Genomic DNA, 22,222 nt, shown 5'->3' on the forward strand with positions numbered 1-22,222 from the left:
CAGATGCAAAAGAAGGGAAAACCCTGTATTTTGAAAGGGAAGCTCCAGGCTTGCATCAGCACTGGAGGAAACAGCAGCAGGGATGGCATGTAGGCATTCGTTGTTTTAGTGGTGTCTATATTTCTTGTGCTGTCTGAAGTGGGGTATAATTGCTACCAGAAGACCTTCTGCAGTTCGCCTCTTTTTCCTGTCCTCGATCTGCCTTCATTGCACAGTTCCCATGACACTGGGTTGCTTGCGCCTGTTTTGCGGTGGCTCCTAACAGCAGGTACCGCTGCGGCGGAGTTTCCGGTGGTACTTTGCTACCCTAGTACTTAGAGCGCTGCCTGGGTTTCGAGTCAGCCTTTTCCTTGTAATCAGTTGCTTACGCTGGGCTGAGATGCACTGAAGTGATACTATCTCAGAGTGTGCTTTTTTAAAAGAGGTGCAAACGTTAATTAATTCTCCCAGAACAGCTGCAGATAGCGAAGTTGAGCTGCAGGAGGGAAGACCTGTCTGAAAGTGAGACAGAGATGATTAGGATTTCTTAGGAGATCTTTCTGTCAAACCCACGCTCCAATTCTGTTTTGTGTGATGAGAGTCTTGAGTACTCTGGTATAAATTTTTTCTTTCCTAAGCATGCAAGAGTGAGGCCAAATACTGTGCAGTCTTCAGTCTGTTCTTTATAGTAGTTTATTTTTGATAAGCTACGGTGCATTTTAATGTAATTGTTAACATGCCTAATTTGCGATCATATAGTCGTATCAATAATAATGGGAAGTCATTCACAGGTAATAAATTAGCATACCGTCTAACAAGCAGAACTGTGGTTCGCAGTATATTGTCTCACCATCAAGAATCCAGTAGTTAAATATACACAGCAGTGGGCTGAGAACAAGCTGTTCATTTTTGCTGCAAGCAGTACCAGTGGACCAGAGTAATCATAGCTCCCCAAAGCAACTCTGATTTTATTGATTCTAAATAGGCTTTCATTATAGACCCGAGCCTACTGCAAGGTGTAGCACTTGCAATTTGTATTCACATCGCTGCCTGAAAGGAAGGCGGTGTATTGTAGAATGCAATGGTAGGGACGTTTGTCCCTTGGAATGTTATAGCCTATTCTCTTGAAGCATCCAGATTTAAAATAAAAATATCTAAAGGCTTTTTTCTAGGTAGTTAGATTAATTTGTTAGAACTGTGGTTGGAGCAAGCTGCTGTTATGAAATTTTGAAGTGCAGGGACCTTTCTGATGCCTCCAGGAGTTTCTCATTTGATTGCATATAACTTAGAGATGACTGCTGTATGTTTTTTCTTTTTTTTTTTTTTTATTTTGAAAGGACTTTTTGTTACCATTTTTTTCTGTAGTATTATGTAAAAAACAGATACAAGATTCAGTAAATAAATTGTTTCAAATCAAGATATTAATGTATTCAAGTTGTAATTAGTTAAGACGACATACTGTTACTAGAAGAATGTCATTAACCTGCATGGAGCAATTTGGGACTGTTTACTGCTAAATTAATGACAAAATCCAGGTACACTTGAGCAGGTTGGATTTTTTTGTTTATTTTGAATGGTAAATAAAGTTTTAAATCTGTGACAAAAGTCTGTATGCACTTAAAAACAATCTGATTTTTTAAATATTACACAAAAACTTATTTGTCAATGGACATAAACAGAAGTTCATTTAAACCTTAATTACACAGTGCCATGCTGTTGAAAATGTTGCAGTGTACTTTATAGTGGTGTAAAGACATGTTGCTTGTACTAGGCTGCCTTCAAGTCTGCTATTTGCAACTACTCAGCACTTACTTGGACATTTTTCAGCTTTACTCTGGCAGTTTGGTGCTAATTGAGTGAATTAATCATAACTTTTTAATGGGTTCAGTGCTGACCTTTCATACTGTATTTTAATTTTTTGTTGGTGGTTTTTTGTTCATGTTTTTGTTTAAGCCTACAAGTGATGGTGTATTGCTTCATATATTCTAACTAAAACCATGTTTTTCTTTAGGGGTAGTCTTTCCTAACATAATTTGGGAATTCATGTAGGAGATAAAAGTAAATTTGTGCGAACATTTCCAGAAATCACCTCTTTAAATAAAATGTTGATGTTAAGTAGTGAATCAGCTTGGTAAGTACTTGAATGATCAGACCTAGTTACTATAAAATAGGATCTGACTGGATTACTTCATTTTACAGAGCTTGGGCAAATGACTACTGAATTAAATTGCTTCCTATTGGTTTCCTCTAGGGCAAGAAGAACTTTCTGCTCTGCGCTCTGATGAGCTACTATATTGATTAGTTCTTCAGGTCTAATCTTTATGTAGATATTATTACTTTTTAGTGCACTTATTTATGTTTTTGATAGTTGTCTTTCTGAAGTTATTGTATTGCTTTGATAGTCCTCTAGTGGATTATAAAATAAGTATGCATTAATTCCTTTCTCTGACTTCATTTGTTGTAGCCTCGTGAAGATACTCGTCACACTTTGTAGCATGCTGGTTAGGGATAAAAAGGAATTGCTGGCCTAGCAATCTGTGGCACAGAGAGTAGCGGTGGCTCGCATAATTGACATCATGTATCACTGATGATCAAAACTCACATTGTCAGGATGGCTGGCACCTAAAACTGATCTAATTAAATGCTTGTAGCATCTATTAACAATACTGCATTAGATGTTTTATCACAGCAGCTAGTGTGATTCTAGGGTTTGCTTCCCTGGCTTGGAAAGTGATTTATAGTTTTAATTCATCTTAATTTGTATGCTTTGGCCCTTAGACTGAGACTGCATTTAAATTTCCTGGTTATCTGCAGTGATGTGAATAATAGGGAGCTGCGAACATGAATTTATTGGAATGCAAAAAGTATTTTCAAGGAGAATGTTTTTAAGGTTCAGAATGATGTACGTCATACACTAGTGGATGGATAAACACGTGGAGGGATTTTGTCTTGCAAAGCCTGGAAATCAAGCACCTCTTAGTATGCTACTTCCATTAGATATGTTAAAATGCATTTTCTGTCATACTAAGGAAAACCTAATATTTGCATCATAATATTTATCCTATCGTAAGACCCAACTTGCTTTTCACTTGCTCAGATTTATCATATTGGAACATGGAAATGATGCTTTATCAGAGCTGATCTTCACCAAAAATTCTACTTCCAAACTTGCAGATTTAATCATCTATAAAATATTTATATATAATATAAGCCTAAAAAGACCATCTTTACTTGAAAGTAAGTATCCATAATGACAAATTACAATGTTTTTGTGCATACTTTTACAGAACATTGTGATTCAAGGCATGATCTCCTGCAAACCTCACTGAAGCTGGAGATTTCCACAGATTTCCGTGGCAATGGAATCAGTTGCAAAACAGTAACAATGGTAGCCTTTTCTAGACACTTTGCTAATGATATGTTAATATTAGGATTTCAGAATTTAAAACACCAGGTAGTATTATGCCAACTGTGAAAAGTGACAGAATTCATTAATATAACATGATATAGACATCTGGCATATCTTTATGCTTCAGGAAGTATCCATGGAGCTGCAGAGATGTTTTGAGGGTGTCTTTTTTTTTTTCTTTCCTTTTTTTTTCTTTTTCTCCTCTCTTCCGTTTTACTTGTTAAGAATGTTAGGATCTCTTCTCTTGGGAATATAGGTCTTAGTGCAGTTACTTTTGGCATCGTCAGCTCCATATAGATGTTATGCTGCTCCCAGATGGGTTTTAGATTGGCCATGAGGAAGTCCATGAGGAAAGTGTTACTTCTTGTAAAAATAAAAATCTAGTAACTTTCTGTTGTAGTTGAGATACTTTCATTTCCAGTGCTGATTTGGGATCTGGTTATGTGCAAGTTCATTTTATTGCTCACATGAAGTCTTTGAACTTCTGACTCAATGAGTGGTTGAATTAGGGCAGATTTGACCTTCCTCTGTGAGAAAGATGAGACAAAGGTGGAATCTCAGTTCTGCAGTCTGGCATGGGAGATGCTAAAAGAACATTCCTGGGCTTTTGTACTACTTTTTAGAATATATTAAGAGCCACTGAGAAGAGGGCTATTGGGTTAATTGCATTTCGTTTCTCTATTATTATTACTTATGATATTTAGCAGCTACAATACCTTCCTCATGGGTGAACAGGACACAGAGCAGAGGATGGCCTGCCTCCTAGAACTAGGATATTTTTGTTCAAAAGTGGTCGGGGAGCTGATAAAAAGTTGTTAGCCCATTCTGTATGGATGCAACGTGTGACTCTGCCACTGTAGACTGAAGAGCTCAGGAGCCCTGAGTCGTGCTTCCTGCATTGCTTATTTGCTATATTTAATATGAAAGGATTGGAGCTGGCCTGGATCTTCCTTGTATTCTGCCTGGTCAGTGAAGTGAAGGGTCAAACATTAACGATGGAGGAAGAGATCCTCCCCACTCAAAGGTCCTTAACTTCTACTACCTCCTTTTTCCAGAAAGTGTAGTAGTATGGCTCCACTTCCTTTGCACTAAGGTACTGTTACACACACGTTATGAAAGATTCAAATGATACCTTGCCTCATTAACAGATTAACAGGTTTTCCCAGTTAGTACCCTTGCTCTGCCTTTACCTGCCCTCTGGAGATGGGGATTCCTTCTTGCATGACAAAATGCATAGTCGTACTCATGTGTATTCAGAGCGAGGAGTAAAATTTGTTTTCCCTGATGAGCATTTGTTTGTTGTGCATTCAAGACAGTATGATCTGACTCATGCTTTAGAAATCGTGCTAGAATGCAAGCTATCAAACTGTGTGCAGGTTATATGCTTTGCCGTGTGGGTCATGAAGTATTAATAGCATGTTTTTTGCTTAAACAAGCACATATTTATCCAGCTAATGGGTAGCGTATATTTATTCTTTTAACTTACCTGAACAATTTTTTGCGAAGCTGTGTTATAAAAATACTGAATTGACTATTTCTTTTATTGCCCATTAGTTTTGAATGCCTTCTCATTGTTTTTATACAGGCTAACCTGGTTTACTTTTTGAGCTTAAGCTAATAAGCTCGATAAATGACACTCACTAGCATGATTTTGAGCGTTTTTTATTTTACAGAGGCAAAAGAAATTGTTCTGAAGGCACAGATTCTAGCTGGAGGGCGAGGAAAAGGTATTTTCAATAGTGGATTGAAAGGAGGAGTTCATCTAACTAAAGAGTAAGTCTCTTATAACGTCAATAAATTCCTTTTGGTGTAGTTTTAAGCTATTTACAATGGCTAGGTGACTGCTTCTTTTAATATCTGTTAATACACTAACCTTTTCAATTTGTTTGCAGCCCTAAGATTGTTGAACAGCTTGCTAAACAGATGATTGGGTACAACTTGTCAACAAAGCAAACTCCAAAGGATGGTGTGACAGTTAAAAAGGTAAGATTTTTGGCTCTTAAATTGGTTGCAATTGCGCATTCACATGCTGGAGTATATGCCATAGATTTTTCTGCTCCTTTTCCAGTGCATGACTGATGCATCCAATTGATGAAAGAAATAATGTTATTTTTTCTTTCTTTGTGTATATATGTTTTTTTTCCCCTATCAGTTTAAACATACCTTGTCGTGGAAGAATAAATTCCTTTCTGCTACCTGTGATGAAGTGAATCCTTTGTCATAGCTTCATCCTTCATCAAATACTAAATGCTAGGATAACTATGTTATTACTTCGTGCTTATTGATGGTCTGCTTAGAAAGGAGAAGCAATATATATAACTACTTGTAGTTATAATAGTATCTAAAACATACTGTACAAACATTCACCACTAACTTTGGGCAACTGCTATTAAAGACAAGATCAGATGACTTTACATGAGAATGATCTCATTTGAAAGCATATTCTCATCTAAAAGTTGACCATTCTTAATTTATTGCAGATACCAAGTAAAAAATGGTAGTGGTTCAGCTGTGTTGTTGTTTTTGTTTGTTTGTTTGTTTTTAATACTTGTTTTAGCTCATTTACCCATGATCGTCCATACTGTAAGGTGTGAGAGTTCACTTTAGCATTCAGGAAATCCTTGTATTTGTCTACCTACTATATGCAGTTTTATATCTTGCTTTGTGGTACCGAGCAAGTCTCTTCAGTCGGGTATGTAGTCAAGAGCCACACGATGTATTTGATGCTGGGAGATAATTTGGCATAAGGTGAGAAGAAATGCAGTTTACTTTTAATTTGTTGTGAACAGCTTGGCATTAGCATAGAAGGGGAACACCTGTCTGGAAGGATGCTGTCTACCGAGTGCTGGTGGAAGATGATCAGGTAGTTCTCCTCCTGGGGAGCAAAAAGGGCAGATTACCTTTGTTCCTGACAGTTATTGCTAAAAAGAAATACTAAATATTAAAAAGAAGAAATAATATTGCTGCCTGTCAGAGTTTGGGATAGTGCAAAAGATAAAAAAAAGACGTATACTTATTTCATATTACAAGTCTCTGCTTTGAAAATTTTTTATTGTAAAAGCAGCTCTCCTTTAGAAATTCTTTGGTTTTATTAGTTTACACATGTTGAATTATTTAAAATACATCAGTAGATGAAACTTCACTTTTTTGCCTGAGTACAAGTCTATTTATCACTTAACCTGTTCAGTTCTGTAGAAGAGACTTCTAATTTTTTTTAATCGATAGAAATTAAAAGATGTGGATTTTTTAAAAAATAGTTTATTTAAGGTTTTATGTTCAAGTGGCTTTTGTTCCATGTGTAGAATAACAGTAGAAGGTATAACATATAATGGCTCTTTTTCCCGACCAAAGTGTTGCTTCTATAAATAATACTCAAGAGTAAACAGCTGCAGCATGTGTGAAGCTGAAGGTGATGTGTGTACTACTGAAAATTAAGTTTTTATTTTGCTGGTATAGAAAAGTGTATAGTTTTGATAGAATACATTTTTCTTTTGCTACTAAAATACATGGAAACTTTTCAGGACACACCTTAAATGTTTTAATGTGTGATTAGTGTCTGTAATGCTTTTCACTGGAAGAAGCTGATCATTATTGTCATAGATGCTACATTCTGAATGTAAAGTTAACTTTAAAAATTTTTTAGGCAATTCATTTCTTTATCACATGCATATGTAGCAAAGTAATTGCATATTTCATGATATGTTTGGTGCTGAGTTTCTGAGTCACCATAATTCATAATTCATAGTAAGAGTGTAAACCTTCTTTGAAAGTAATTAAATATATAACAGTTTGGCCAATGGCATGCTAATTCAAATGGTGGAACATCTACTTCCCATTGCTTGTTAGAGTGTTGAAGAAACCCTGTTTAAAATGATGTGCCTAAGTCACTGAAAGATTGTTGCATCAAAAAATTAACATTTTCCAAAGTTGGCTAATGCTAGGATCTTTAAAGTAGTAAGTTAAAGGGTTGAGACATTCAGATTTGTCATATCAAAACTGCAATGCCAAACACTGAAATTTTAATTGAAGGGGCAAACTACAGAAATAAAATAATTAAAAAAAAAAAAGAGAGAGAGAGTTTAGCTATGTCTGAGATATCATTTAACACAGTGGGCAGCTAGTGCAGAGAAAATGCCAGTCAGAATCTCTGTACTTGCTGAGGGCAGTGGGGAACTTAGGAATTAAAAGCAGGCATTTTTGTTGTATTTCAAGGCATATGATCTCTATGTATGTATAGAGTGAATTTTTTATTTTAAAAGAGTTAGATTATTGGCATTTTTCATAAGGAAAATAGTTATTAAATCACTTTCTGCAAGGCAAACAATGAGTTAGTGTTAAGTCAGAGAGTGGAACTCATGTACATTTTACTTGTATTTATAAGGAAGGAATAAAAGATGGAAATTTTCTATAATTATCCTTATTGTAGAACAGAAAATGGAGTTTTCAACTTTCTGTCTCAGCCTTTGCACCTACTAAAGAATTTAAAGCATGTTTGTACTTATTCAGAGGGATGTTTCTTAAATAAATAACAGTCTCCTCAGTTCCTTCATAACTTGGAAGCTATTTTGTGAGTTTACATAAAATCCTCTTATGGCACTTTGCAATTTAGAGAGTCTGGTTATCTGAGAAGACAGTCTTCTCTTATCATGACAACTTGAGAATTTGCTACCTGTGTTTTCTCTCCAAGCAATAACAAAATTAACATTTTGAATATGTGATTCATTGTAAAAGAGCTCTTACAGATATGCTCATGAAATTAGATATAACTTAAACTTTTAGGTAATGATTTGCTTTTAAGAAGGAAAGCCTGAAGTTATCAGGAAGTTTTTAAGAAAACTCTGGTTTTCCTCCCAAGACATTTTAAATATAAAGCTGATATGGTAAACAAGATGATAACGCTTCATGTTCTTTGTCATGAACAAAACAGACAAAATATTAATAAAGTCAAGAGTTTGTGAAGTCAGTTGCACTAGTCTTAAGTGTTTATTAATGTGTTTGCATTATTTTTTGTTGTTGTGTGAGTGATTGGTAGACCTTAGAAAATAATATTGAAGTCCTTGAATGCCAGTTTCTTTATTCATGCTCTTCATCAGCCAGGTAGGATGGTGAAGGAACGTAAACTCTCTTTGAGAGAAGTGAGAGATGTTACAGACTGAGGTAAGAGAGAATAATTTTTGCAATAAACTTGCCTACTACAAAGTAGACGGACTTGCAATAATTTTGTGAGGTAAGACAGAGCTGTATTTGATGATGCTGACACGTTTAATTAGCAATCGTAAGGTCAGTTTTTCAAATTTGAAACAGAGAAGATGCCTAATGTAAGTTCCACCTGCAGAATTTGCAAATATATTGCTCAAGACTTGTTGGGCTGGTTCCCTTTCCGAAGTCTGACCCTGATCCTGAGCATTCTGGAAGCTGTCCGAACAACTCAGACAAGTTCCAGTAAGACCAGTTGGTTTTCTTTGCCCCATATCTCAAGCAATTGACTCACATTTTTCAGATACACTGACGCGTGATATGTGCGATGGTGAAACTGTGCCTACAGGTGAAAAGACTGTAACAAATCAAGGATGCTATCCACATCTTTGCTTATTAATTTAACATACAGTGGTAGGTAGCTGAGCTGTGTTTCTGAAGTTGGCTTTTAGCATTCCTTTTACAGTAGTCTAAAATTGGGAGATGCTTTTAAGAAGTACAGGAATGTCCCATATTGTTAGTTAGCTGTTTCCTTTGCCCTAGTTTTCTTCAGTTTGCTTTTGAATAGTTGCTTATTTTTCCTTGGTACCACTCTTTGTTCTTTGAGGAAAGCAGAAAGAAGCAAAATTACTGTAAAAAGAAATTTCCTCCTAGTCAAATAATCATAAATAAATAGCATTCTTCCTTCCATTCTGATGTAGGGGCTTTATTTAATTCCTTGTCTCTACATTTTTGTGCTCTGTTAAGATGTACAACCTGGCATAAGGTAGGTGCATTCTTTCTCATACACTCAATAGCAGAATGTCAAAAAATAAATTAGGTGAAAGTATGGTGCACGTTTCTTGTTTATAGTCCTTGAACTGTGAAAATGCAGAAATAATTGTGGAACACATCTTGCTGGGTAGACAAATTTTTAAGACTACAGGTATGTACATGGCTCTCCAATCTAAAATGTGAACCGCTGACTTTGGGCCTTATTCATACTATGTGTTGAAGCAATGTTTCATGCAGAGTGACAGCTTTTGCCTACAATTATTATTTATAATGTGCATTAGAAAGACATTGTCAGTTAATCCTTTATAATTACATTAATCTTAGGGAAAATATTTCCCTGGTTTCTTCTGCTTCCATTGAAAGATAAGAAATAGTAACTCTTACTAACGAAGAATATAGTTGATTGTCAAAAGTAGAAGTTAGATTGTAAATTGAAGTGCAGAGGTAGCTCCTCAGCTTCAAGGTTGAGAAACAGAATTGTAGTGCAGAGTAGAACTGGCCTTCGCATTTAACATTCTGGCACCTGCTGTGATCACAAGGAACCGTTACTAATAATCACATGCAATTTTTCTTTTTTTAAGATTATGAACATTTAGTGGGAATTTGCTCTTTTTATGTCAAAACATAGAGTTTTGTGAATCCTTTGCCAAGCGTAAAACTACTTAACCTTTGAAATTGCTTTCATTCCTAAACTATTGTAAAAACTGACAGTTCTGAAGGAGAAGTGAGTATAGTTATTGCTCTGTGGAAATGGAAACAGCTTTCTTTCACTTTGGCATATTTTAGAGAGGAGGAGAACAACACAATCGTTACAAAGAATTTATAAGAACTACTTCAAGAGTAATGTGTTTGAGTACATGTAAGTTACAAACATGTAGGATCTTTTTCGTTGCATGCTGTAGTAGTTATCGAAATGAAAGACCCCTATAATCTATACTAACAAATAGGAATGAGTAGCTTTTTTTGAAAAAGAAAATTTTACAGTTCTGGAGTGTGCTTTATCCTTTGTGAGAATCTGAGGGTCACACATCTCAGTGTCTTTTTAAATTGAAAGTACAAAACTGGATGACAAAATTATCTATATACCCATTTCCTTAAGAAATACTTGGGCATGGTAAGCATAGGGTGGCCTTCTGTAAGAACAAAGTGGAGAATTTAGGCTTGAGGCTTTGAAGATGGGTAGTGGTGCTACCAATGGGATGCAACAGAAAGCCAACATAGAATCTCATACCTCTATGGGATTTACAAGACTGGTGATGTTGACTTAAAATGCTTCTTGAATGTCGTAGTGAACACAGTAGCATTAGGGGAGTCTCTGATTTAGGAACAGAAGATTTCAGGGGCAGAAATCACTGTGTTATAATATTTTGTAGAAGCAGTGAAGGAAAAGGTACTGTTCAGGTTAATAAATATCAAACTGCTGCCTTATAAGTCAGTGAAGAAAATGTGAACCACAATGTTCTCTGCTTGATCACAGCAGAGGGAAATACTCTCTCTCACTGATTCTGTTAATTCATATTTACATTTTACCTTGAAAAAGATTTTAGGACATTTATTACTTTGACACGGCAGGAAAGAAAAGCTATGTTAAGATTAAATATCACCAGCTAGATGGACCAGTTAGAACTATTGCTCTTTTTCTTTCTTCCCTGTGTTCATTTTTAGGTGATGGTTGCAGAAGCACTGAATATTTCAAGGGAAACATATTTTGCAATTTTGATGGACAGAGCCTGCAATGGACCTGTAATGGTTGGGAGCCCACAGGGTGGTGTTGACATAGAAGAAGTTGCAGTTACTAGTCCAGAACTTATATTTAAGGTATTGAAATAATATTTTAGATTCAAAATTTTCCATATCAGTTTACCACAGAAAATGTTTTTTTTTTTTTTTTTTTTTTTTTTTTTTTTTTTTTCCTTTCTCTCTCCATTCAGAGAATCATAGAATCAGTAAGGTTGGAAGGGACCTCTGGAGATCATCTAGTCCAACCTCCCTGCTCAGCAGGGTCACCTAGAGCTTGTTAGACAGGGTTACATCCAGGTGGGCCTTGATTATCTCCAGAGAAGAAGACTCCACAACCTCTCTGGGCAACCTGTTCCAGTGCTCTGTCACTCTCACAGGGAAGAAATTCCCCCTCGTGTTCAGGCAGAACTTTCTGTGATTCAGTTTCTGTCCATAGCCTCTTGTCCTCCATCTGCATATGCAAAGATGATAGTAAGAACTATAAGAATTATATTTCATCAAATAAGGGGACAGACTTGTCATGTAGTAGATGATGAAACAGGTTCAACATCTGATTTTATTAGTCAGTGTCCGTATCACCTTGATTAGAAAAAGAGTGTAAATTTGGCTTTCATATGATACCAACTTTGAAATAAATTTTGAAATCTAAGGAGTTTGAGTTCTAGCCTTCAAATATGAAACTTAACATCGGAAATGTTTTCTGAAGCAAGTCTTGATGTTTCAAATCTGGGAAGGATGGTCAGTTCTTACACAAGTGGGTTAGTTTAAGTATGATTGTTGTTTGACAGTTGAGTTTTTTTTTTTTTTTTTTTCTTTTTTTCTAATTGACAAAGTTGTTAATTATATTTTAGTGCCTAGAAGATACCTGCATCTCAAATGCAACTGTAGAATTCTTGACAAATACTGCTTTCTTAACGATGACTGTTGCATTTAAGTCTTTTTAATACTACTATGGCATAATAATGAATAGACAAGCTATTCATCTGGGAAAATAATTGATACAAACAAGTATAATTATGCAAAAATTGTAAAAATATTTAATGTGCATTTTTAAATTATATAAACTTCACAGTGTTACTGGGCAGTGACACTGTTGCCTTGAAAATATTCCAGAAGATGTCATAAAAATTAACAGACTAAATATTCATCAACGCCATCTGTACAGTAATTAAAAGTGAAAACTGGTGTCAGATTGTCTTGTCAGCATGCCACCTTGAAGAATTATATATTTTTTTGGAAGTTTGTTGTTTCATAGATGGTTTGGTAATTATAACATACCCTATAGGCAGCTGCTATAGCCTCAATCTTAGAGAACTTTGGCAAACAGCCACACTTTAATTACTCATTTGCAAATATATACTAAGTGTTTTCCTTTTGAAGTTATAAATCTCCATTTAAATTGAGTTTTTAGTTATATTTATGCATATTATTGTTACAGGAGGAAATAGATATTTTTGAAGGCATAAAGGATCATCAAGCACTGCGCATGGCAGAAAATTTGGGTTTCAGAGGACCTTTGCAACAGCAGGTAACTTGACTCTACTCCATCAGTTTTGATTTAAGACATTTTAGCTCAGCTGTATGATAAATGCTTTCCAGGGAGATATGAGAGGCTAAATGTCTGTTAGCTCAGGCCCAATTTGATATTTTAAATACTACATTGCACCCATATAATTGTGACCAGGTGTTACCAGCTTGAATAAGATCCTTATTGTTCCAGTAATGAAAGTCCCTGGTCTTTGAAGCAATCCATGAGAACATGCTATTATGCCAGATTTCATTGGGGTTCCATTGGAACATGGTGAATTATATGAGTAGATCCTTTTTGGAGGAGTTTTTCCTTATTATGGAAACAAGTTAACAAGTTAGTCTTTTTTCTGCGTAATCAAAGCCTTTTTTGTTGCTTCAACTCAAAATCAAAAGTCTGCCAGTTTTCTGCCTTTTCAATATCTCATTTTTTATTGGAATTCCACATTGTACATAGATGTGCAAGATACTTTGCCTTTATGAATAATTTTATAGATAAGAAAAAGCTTATTTAGGTTAACATTAATAGCTGAAAAGACAAATACAGTATTAAGCTACTTTTGCCTGTTTTTTTCTATAGTATCAAACTGTCATTTTTATAGAACTCCTTTATTTTTAATTCAGCAGTTTCAATTATTTTTTGTCCCAACTGCACAATTAACAAACGCATAATCATTAAGTTGATTAACACACATTTGAAGATTTAGCAGTATATTTAATGAGGACGAATGATTGTGTAGAACCTTTCAACCCTTGAAGAATTCTGGTACTTAGTAATTAACAACAATACACAGAATTTTTCAACAATACATTTAAATAATGATGCAGTGCATGCATTTCTTTCCTTGTGCTATCAACTCCTCAATGGAATTTACTGAAGTAAGGGGACATCATTTTTATTCAGATCAGTCCTTGCATTTACTTACATACCATTTCTAGATTGGGATTTTTTTGCTTTGCCTTGAAGAGACTCAGTGCTTGCAAAGGGGGGAAAGGTGACATTAAGCTGCCTGATCCAGAGAGTTTCTGGAAGACAAACTAGCCCTTAATAAAGCTTAACCAATTTTGAAAATCTGCTAAACTTATAGCAGTGCACTGGGGCAACTGAAGTTTTTCAGCTTGCCCAGGATCCCTGTAGGGTTGCAAGGTGGAACCTCTTCCCTAACGTGATTGCGATGGCCTTGCTCATGTGTTATTAGAATAGTTTGCCAACCAGAGTGTCTGTGCCAAGAAAACCGATGCCTTAGCTTGGTGCAGGTTTTTGATGCTGATAATTTTTTAAAGTCAAAGCTACTGAGAATGCTTGATCTGATTATAACCTTGTAGTAAGGAAGACTTCATGAGCTTTTTGCTTGACGTTTCCAAAGCACAACTTTTTGAAAGAATTGTAGGCATGTTGGTCAGAAGGCATCTCTGGAAGTCAGCTAGTCCCACCTCTGACTCAAAGTGGGGCCATTGCAAACACTGGATCTGGTCAGTCATGGCATTATTTAGCCAAGCATGAAAGCCTCCCAGACGGGGGATCCATGGCAACCTCTTCCAGTGCTGTAGAACCCTCCTAGTGAAATGCCTTTTTTTGTTGTTGTTGTTTTGTTTTAATACTTAGTTTGAATCTCCCCATGCCACAGCTTGTGGGCATTACACCTTTTGTATATTGTGTACCACTACTGAGAAGAATTCAGCTCCATCATATTTGTAACTGTTCTTTGTAGTGGTTGTAGGCTGCTTACATTGCCTCTTAGCCTCCTCTTTGCCAGACTAAGCAAGCCCGGCTCCCTCAGCCTCTCATTGTAGATTGTGTGTTCTAGATCAAGGACCATTTTGGTAGCTCTGCTATACCCTGTCCTGTTTCTACACATCTCTTGAGCTGGGCAGGAAGGCCAAAGCTGGACATGGCATTCCAGGTGCCGTCTTGCCAGCATTAGGTAAAGGGCGATAGTAACACCCTCAATCTGCTAGTCACATTCTTGCTAATGTAGGGCAGTATTTGGGTTGAGGCTTTCCAGTCATAGTATTTTCTTTTTCGCAAACAAAATTGTAGGATAAAGCTGACTTTTGGGTCTTACTCATTTTGTTTATTTCTAGAGGTCCCAAATATTTTTGGTTTGTATGTTTCAGTTAACTGATCAATAATCAACGAACAAAATTGGAAGGTTTTTTATTAGTGCATTTTTTCATCTGGAAACTCATTTCAGCTAATAGGTTGTCAGTGTGTAATGATCTAAAAGAATTTTTTTCTTTTTAATGTGAATTTTTGTTACTGTTGTGTAAGACTCAGTTCTATTAATGAAGGAATATCATACGAACAAATGGCTTGGAAGTTACTAGCTGGGTATTATACTGTTGCTGACAAAACCAGTCAGAGCAAAATAGATGGCAAGGAGCAGTAAGGAGCAAGCAAGAGTATCTTTTAAGAAGTAAACAAGCATGCTTGACTCGTAATTTCTTCAAGAAAACATTTCTGAGTGATGTAGGATGGAGAAGTGTACGGTTTTACCAAAGTCGCTAATGTGCACATACTGCTTTATAGTTCCTGAATTTAGATTGATGAACAGGAATACAACTTAGATGTCAACGTACTGGAGAATGTGTCATTATGAACTGTTAGGCACCTTTCAAATTAAACTTGTTCATACTAATTGTGCTGTTTACTTTGTAGAAAATCTCCAATTCATGTAATCTTTAAATGGAAGCTTACTAAATGTTATGCAGTGTCATAATGCTACATTATAGCTGTTTTAGATAGTATATGAATATGACTGAGAAAACAGAAAAAAAAGCAGTAATTATCTAAAGCTTATATACAATTCAATACACTAAAAATAATCAGTAATGGTTTACCTTTGCCTTGAAAACGTTAACTTTTATTTTTCTCTATGGTAATCGTAAATCGCTTGATCAAATTTAGGCAGCAGATCAAATTAAGAAGCTGTATAATCTTTTCTTGAAAATTGATGCCACTCAGGTTGAAGTGAATCCCTTTGGTGAAACTCCAGAAGGGCAAGGTAAGAAATTAAAGGAAACAAATGAATGCATTATAATTCTTTATTTATGCAAACTATAAATTAAATTGCATGGAAGGCTGTAGCAGCAGCTCTGCATTAATTTCATTTTGTAATATAATTTAAGTAATATTCATAAGTGTTCCCATGGCAGATTTTGCATTTCAATACCTTTTTGTTATTTCATCCAAATACTGGAAGTATCCACTTCTACATGTTATTCTCATTGAGAAACAGCAATATATTCTGCTCTTCATACAAAGTTTTTTGATTTGGCATTTTTTTGTTTTGTTAATGCTGTCAGAATTAGTGGGATTGTGGAAAAGACTTGTTATTTTAGTTTCATAAGCATATAGATAAGTTACAATTGTAAGTGCACGACTGCACAACCTACCAGAGCACAGGAAAAATCGCAGCTGGAACTGATACCTGGCTATATACTTTGGGAAAGAAAAGAATGATTGATTAGCTTCCACCATGAATATAGATCTAAGAAAGTATAAGATTTAAAAAGAAAAAAAAGGAGCTGATTTATCTTGCATTGCACATCGTTCTGGTAGCTGATTTTCCAGCTGAAACCCTCCTTCCATTCGTCTTTTTTATCCAATTCACTTGAACAAAGGTGGAGAGAGGAGGAATTAAAGGCGACTGATCTGGCATACTGAAATACAGAAGATCTGACACATGTGGATCATAACTACCATCTCATGGTTTTATAACAGAGCATGTAGTGAGCAGTCAAGTGTGCATATTTGTAAAGCAGAAGAGTATACAGTTAGCTCAAAAATAATCTTGCAATAATGTTCATGTAATCAATGATCAGAACAGGTTTCCATTTTCAAGTCTTTTTTTTCTGTCTCATAGTTAAAAAATAAAAGCTTGTAGCTGTGTTCAGCGTGAATCCAGTCTCACGGGGGGAATTTAGCAGAGACTGGTAATAAGAAATGGATTTCTTCCATGATTAAACTTTGCCCATGCATTCCTGTGTCCACATGTTCCTATTATTTAAACAGTATCCATTTTTTCCTCCCTCCCCATTTTACTTCTTCTGTTTAATTTAATTGGATAAAGATGAAAAGTTGTGGAGCTCAAGGGGAACAAGTTGAGACTTCAGTGGCAAGTGTGTCCGAGGCTGTTTCATGAGCGCTGGAGACCTGCTAGTGGAGGACTTCCCTGCTGTGCCAGTTTGTGATTTGAGGGAAGGTCTCTTGTCTCTGGCATTTGGAAGTGCTTGTGGGTGTTTTCTCGAGTTGTCTTTATCATTGTTCATCAAGAAAAACAGTTCCAGCTTTTAACCGACTATGTAAGATATGCCTAGAGATTAAAACTGAAAGTAGGAAATGTAAAGAGAAAGTTTTCAGCCACTTTAAAAGAGGTGTTAGGAATATGGCAGCTTAACCGCTGTTCCAGGAACTTTTGGAAAAAAATGACTCCTGTCAAGTAAGTCCAGGACCTTGTCATAAAAGGCTGTACCATTTGGAAGCATTAGCATTTTTTGAATGCTTTTTATGTGCCCACAGCTACTTTGTAAAATAAACAGCTTTTCACTAAAAATACGTATTTTTGGCTCAGTTGGTCAGGTATTCAGAAACTGAGTTGTGACTGGAAACTATGTAGTCTCTTTCAATAGTCCAACCTTTCTTTTCCCTTTTTATTAACAAACCAAATGCAGAAAAAAATGACAGAGAATTGTTCTCAACTTAAAATGAAAATTCTGCTTGTATTGAATGCTGTAAGGCTCTAACAGATGTAAAGCCAATGTTGCCCCCTGGATTTATCACTGCATCTTGAAAGCTGCTGCTCTTTGTTTTAATGATAGATTTTCAGATATTAAAATACCACATGGTAAAATGACATTTTAAAAAACATGCGAGGACGAATATTTTGCCTAATATTGTATATGTGGGTAATGTAAAATGATGATAATGATCAAATGTGTATGTTTTTTTTTTTTTTTTTAACATAATGACCTGAATTCAAACTAAACTGAGCTACAAAAAATGTTAACGGTCTAAGTGTATAAATTCTGTTTTGATAGCAGACCTTTCTCTAATTTTTTGTTATTTAGTTTGTGCTGATGTTCTGACCACTAGAATCCTTCAGCTCTCTGGAGAGAGAAGTATTTTGAAAACAATTTCTACTTTATTTTTTCTTTTTGAGACTCTTGAGCAGCGTGCTCAGTCTGATGTCAGACCTGGGGGCATCTGGGACGACTGCCTCCTGTCAGGCAGATAATCTAGCTTGAGATGAGCTTTCTGTGCCATGACTGGTCTGCTTTGGTATTCAGACTTGCTCATTCAAAACCAGCATAGTTGTTTGTATTTACACAGCAGTCACTTGACTCTGGTTATTTTGGCAGACCGAAGTCCAAAATCCCTACCTAGTTCAGTACCTGCCATGCAATCCTGCAAAAAATACCTTTAGGTAGGTCTTGGGTAGGAGGGAGTGGACATTGTAGACGGGTATGCAGACACTTGAGATGGAAGCAGGAAGGGCAGAGACGGTGCTGTCAGCTAATGGGGTAGAGACAGTGCTGTTTGGGTGTGTGGAGCAGTGAAAGACCAAAGAGCTGGGAATGAAAAGAACTGAGCCAGGGGGTCCTGAAAGGGGTCTGCAGGGCCTTAGGGGCCCCGGCGCTGCTCCCTCGCTCGTGTGCTGTGAGGTGCCATTGTGGGGAAGAAGTGGACTGATTTATATAATTAATCAACTTAACTTTTCTGGTGTGGTTGTGGATATTTAGTGAGCTGGGCACCTTACGAAGGATGGCAGTGTTTTTGATGCTATTTTCTCCAAGGTTTCTTCCCTTCTGTTTTACATCCAGGAAGCTGAAGAGCAGAAGCAGACTGGGCTTCAAGCTGTGAAAGCCAACTTACTAGCCACTTACTACTTACATATGCAGAGTTCTTCCTCTGCTTATTTCTTTGCTAGCAGTATGCCTGTCTGAAATGTCTGAAAGAAAAATAAAGATAAAAATGAATGGAAAAGCAGCTGAGTTGCTTAATGCAATTGTTTCTAATGACAAAATACAGCTCTACATATGAAGACCATTATTCCTGTCAAAGTAATGGCTAGGATAGATTTATTTCTTGCTGTGTTTTGTATTTTTTTTCACTTGTGTGAATTTCCATTAGAAAATACATCGTCTTACATATTTGCTTTTGTTTAATTTTGTAGCAGATTCTTTTTGTTAACACTCTTGTATCAGAAGCCTGAAAGAGCCAATTTCTTTGAGGTTTTTTTTGTTTGTTCTCAGTGTAAGCTGTTGAATTTGTAGATGAGAAAAATCCTATATGACTAACAAAAACAACAGAAATACTACATGAATATAAGAATTGGAGCTTTCTTTGATATTTATTTAGAAGAAAAATTCATTTGTATAATCTATTATGCATGTAACAATATGCTTTTGATGGTGAAAAATGTTTGATAAATATCAATAGGTGTTTTTCCCCTTACTTTGTACAGTGTGGCCTTTGTTAAAGATGAATGTTCTACAGAAATGAGATTTTATTAATATGACATTGAATACGTTCATGTCTAAGGAAAACTTAGAGCTCCAAAACTGTGCTTTTACTTTAGCGCCAAGTTATATTAGCAGTTGAAATAAATGAAAACTTGAAAAATGGTTAAGGACTTAAGTCATCATTAACAAAATTAAAGCAGTGATAGCACACTAGAAGCTTATTGTGGATTTCAAGTATTTCTCCTTTTGATAGATTCCTACCTGATGTGTTACAGAGAAAGATCTAGAATCTTCAGAGAAATTTATTACACATGAAAGCTCATGAACAGTTTTTAAAACTGCAATCATTGAAACTGGATTTAATCTTAATTTATTCTAATATTGATTACAAGACAAAAGTATTAAAAACAAACAAGAAACAAGAAAACCTATGCAATGAAGAAATAAGATTAATACTCTCCTATTTAGTTATATATTTTGTTTGCTTAGGCATTTGATTCCAATTTAAGCAGTTGTATTAACAAAAAGGCATTCTTCCACCAAAAGAGTTGTGTTCTTAATTATTGTAATTAATGCATGTCTGTATCAAAGAATAAAATTTTTTAAATTGTTTATTATCCTCCAATATCAGAGACACATACAATGTGCAATAGGAGGTACACATATATATGTGTTTTGATGGCATTATGAATCAAAACACAACAATTATAAACATTATTAGATTTTTGAGGGGGGCATTTACTATTTAAGTCTGACTTGTTTTGAGAGATAAATTTTACTTTAGTCAGTCTTTATCTCCTGGAAATTGTCCAACCCATACTACTTAAATAATTAAATGATCAGTATATAGTCTTATATGCACTTAGTACATTTTAATCTAATGAGATGTTTGCCTATGCAAAACCATTAAAATGATGTGTTAGTAAATAGATAAATGATCAGTTCACTCTACTTGCATTTTTATTACCATTTGTTTTTATCTGAACATTATGTCTACCAGCTTGTCTCTGATAGCTATTATTTATTATCAAATATAGCTACTTTTTAATTTGTTTTTGTAAGCATGGTAGATGTTGATATTGAAGAAAAGTTTTATTTTTCCTATTTTCCTTTTTTTATATAACAGTCATGTATTGCTCACTCTTAATGTACACAAGCTTAAAGGTGTTAGAATTTGTATTGCTAGGGAAAGAATGTGTGTATAACTAATAATATTATAAAATAAAAATACAGCTAAGGAAAATTTTTTTTGTACTGCTCAACTATAAATATGAGTGCATATTACCAAACATTGCTTTAGATCTCTGGTCTGCTATAGCTTTTTCAGATGCCCTACCGAATATTGAAGTTCACTTCAATATTCACACAAAATATTGAAAGTAGCCTATCTTATGAAAGTATTGGACAAATTGCCTGCCCCTGTGACTTAAGGATGCTTCATTTAAGGCAAATGCAGAAGATAAACTGTTTTGTTACCTCCTACTGCATGGTGATGTAAGCAAATAGGACTGTGTAGTAGAGTAAAGCTTGCTGCACCATGTCTCAGTATTGCGCTTAGGCAAAACACGGCCTTTTTGACTGGAGTCGATGCTAGAGCTTCGGCTGATGCTTTGTTGGAAGCAATGTCGGTCCCTGAGCAAGCCCTCCTGCTCCTGCTGAAGCCGTCAGTGTGGTATCTCAGAAGCTCTGACCAAGTCTAGTATCTGAATGTTCACTTGTTGTTTTCTATTTTCTTTTCTTTAGTTGTTTGTTTTGATGCCAAGATAAACTTTGATGACAATGCAGAATTTAGGCAAAAAGAAATATTTGCCATGGATGACAAGTCTGAAAATGAGCCTATAGAAAACGAAGCTGCCAAATATGACCTGAAATATATAGGACTGGATGGAAATATTGCTTGCTTTGGTAAGAAAAAATAAATACAAAAGACATTTAAAGACGAATTCATATAGGTTCACTGTGTAGACTTTGCTTACATTTTGAGATTGTCTACCCTTGACAATATTTTACTTTATTTTGCTGAGGTTGTCTCTCTTCCACAAGTTCTGGCAGGATTGAACTTAACTCTGTTGAAGTTATGATGAAAAGCAGCAGCAAACAGTCAGGTCATATGTGGTGTTAGAGAGAAGGCAGGTTAAATAGGAAGCCTGTGGGACTTTTGTGTTTTGAATTCTTAAGCTAATACAGTTGATTTTTTTCCAATAATTAAAACAAGAAAGACATGAAAATTTGATCATTAATTTTCTGAAATGTGACTGTATTGAGAAGGTGCTGCTACAGCACGTGTGTAAAGTCTTGGTACTCCCATCTAAAAATGAATATCAAATTCCATTTCTCTTTAAGGGAAGCTACTAAAGACACTGCTGATTTATTAAAAGAAAAACATCAGATGCTTTATTATTCTAAAGTTTCTGTATAACAGAAATCAGTCTTATGTTTAGAAGAGGTAAGTAAAAAAAAAAAGTCAGCTATGCTCTAAATAATTTTTATTTTGTGTAAATTCTTTTATCAATACAACATTTTATTATGAATGGTACCGAATTAGTCATTTTATCTCATTTTGAAATGATTGGTTTCAGGAAAAAAGGAATTGTATGCCAAATGTCCAGATTCATATTGCTTAGATTAACCATGAAACTAGAAGAATCTGAGAATGGGGTGCAGTTGATTCAGTAAGTGACAGGGAGATTTTAGTCTCAATTAAATAAATAGTTGTAATAACCAACAATATTGTGGTGTGGTGGTGGGTCTTTTTGTTTTTTGTTTTATTAACATTAGAAATCTCCTGAATTACAGGTAACATAGAAGCTTTACTTTGTCCAGCAGGAGTACCTTATATCAAACAAATGATTCCCATCCTCTTTTCCTAGCTCAGGGAGGTTCTTGCAACTGTAGCAGTATTTAAAATTGCATAGGATATGGCAAGTCAGGGTGTTGAAACAATTCCTGATAAAATAAGTTGATGTACTTTTCTTTCTTTCCCCTCTCGCCCTGCTGGATTAAGAGTAATGACTACTCTTTGCCCTGAGAGGGACAATCATGCATAAACTTATATTCTGGGTAAAATACAGTTAAGAAATTATAATGTAAAAAAAGGTAAAATAAAATTAAGACATGTAGTTTTAAACATAC

At 35.4% G+C, this 22,222-nt stretch overlaps 1 protein-coding gene across 1 annotated transcript in view; it reads left to right on the top strand.

Annotated features, from left to right (window-relative positions):
• SUCLG2 (succinate-CoA ligase GDP-forming subunit beta) overlaps positions 1 to 22,222 on the top strand; it is a 131,742-nt gene that overhangs the window by 54,922 nt on the left and 54,598 nt on the right. Inside the window, exons 3-8 of the mRNA XM_062585688.1 lie at positions 5,062 to 5,161; positions 5,281 to 5,371; positions 11,024 to 11,176; positions 12,537 to 12,626; positions 15,534 to 15,630; positions 20,834 to 20,995. Coding sequence (XP_062441672.1) covers positions 5,062 to 5,161; positions 5,281 to 5,371; positions 11,024 to 11,176; positions 12,537 to 12,626; positions 15,534 to 15,630; positions 20,834 to 20,995 — 693 coding nt within the window. The remainder of the gene's footprint in view (positions 1 to 5,061; positions 5,162 to 5,280; positions 5,372 to 11,023; positions 11,177 to 12,536; positions 12,627 to 15,533; positions 15,631 to 20,833; positions 20,996 to 22,222) is intronic.

Source organism: Rhea pennata, chromosome 12 (assembly GCF_028389875.1).
Source record: "Rhea pennata isolate bPtePen1 chromosome 12, bPtePen1.pri, whole genome shotgun sequence".
Classification (NCBI taxonomy): Eukaryota; Metazoa; Chordata; class Aves; order Rheiformes; family Rheidae; genus Rhea; species Rhea pennata.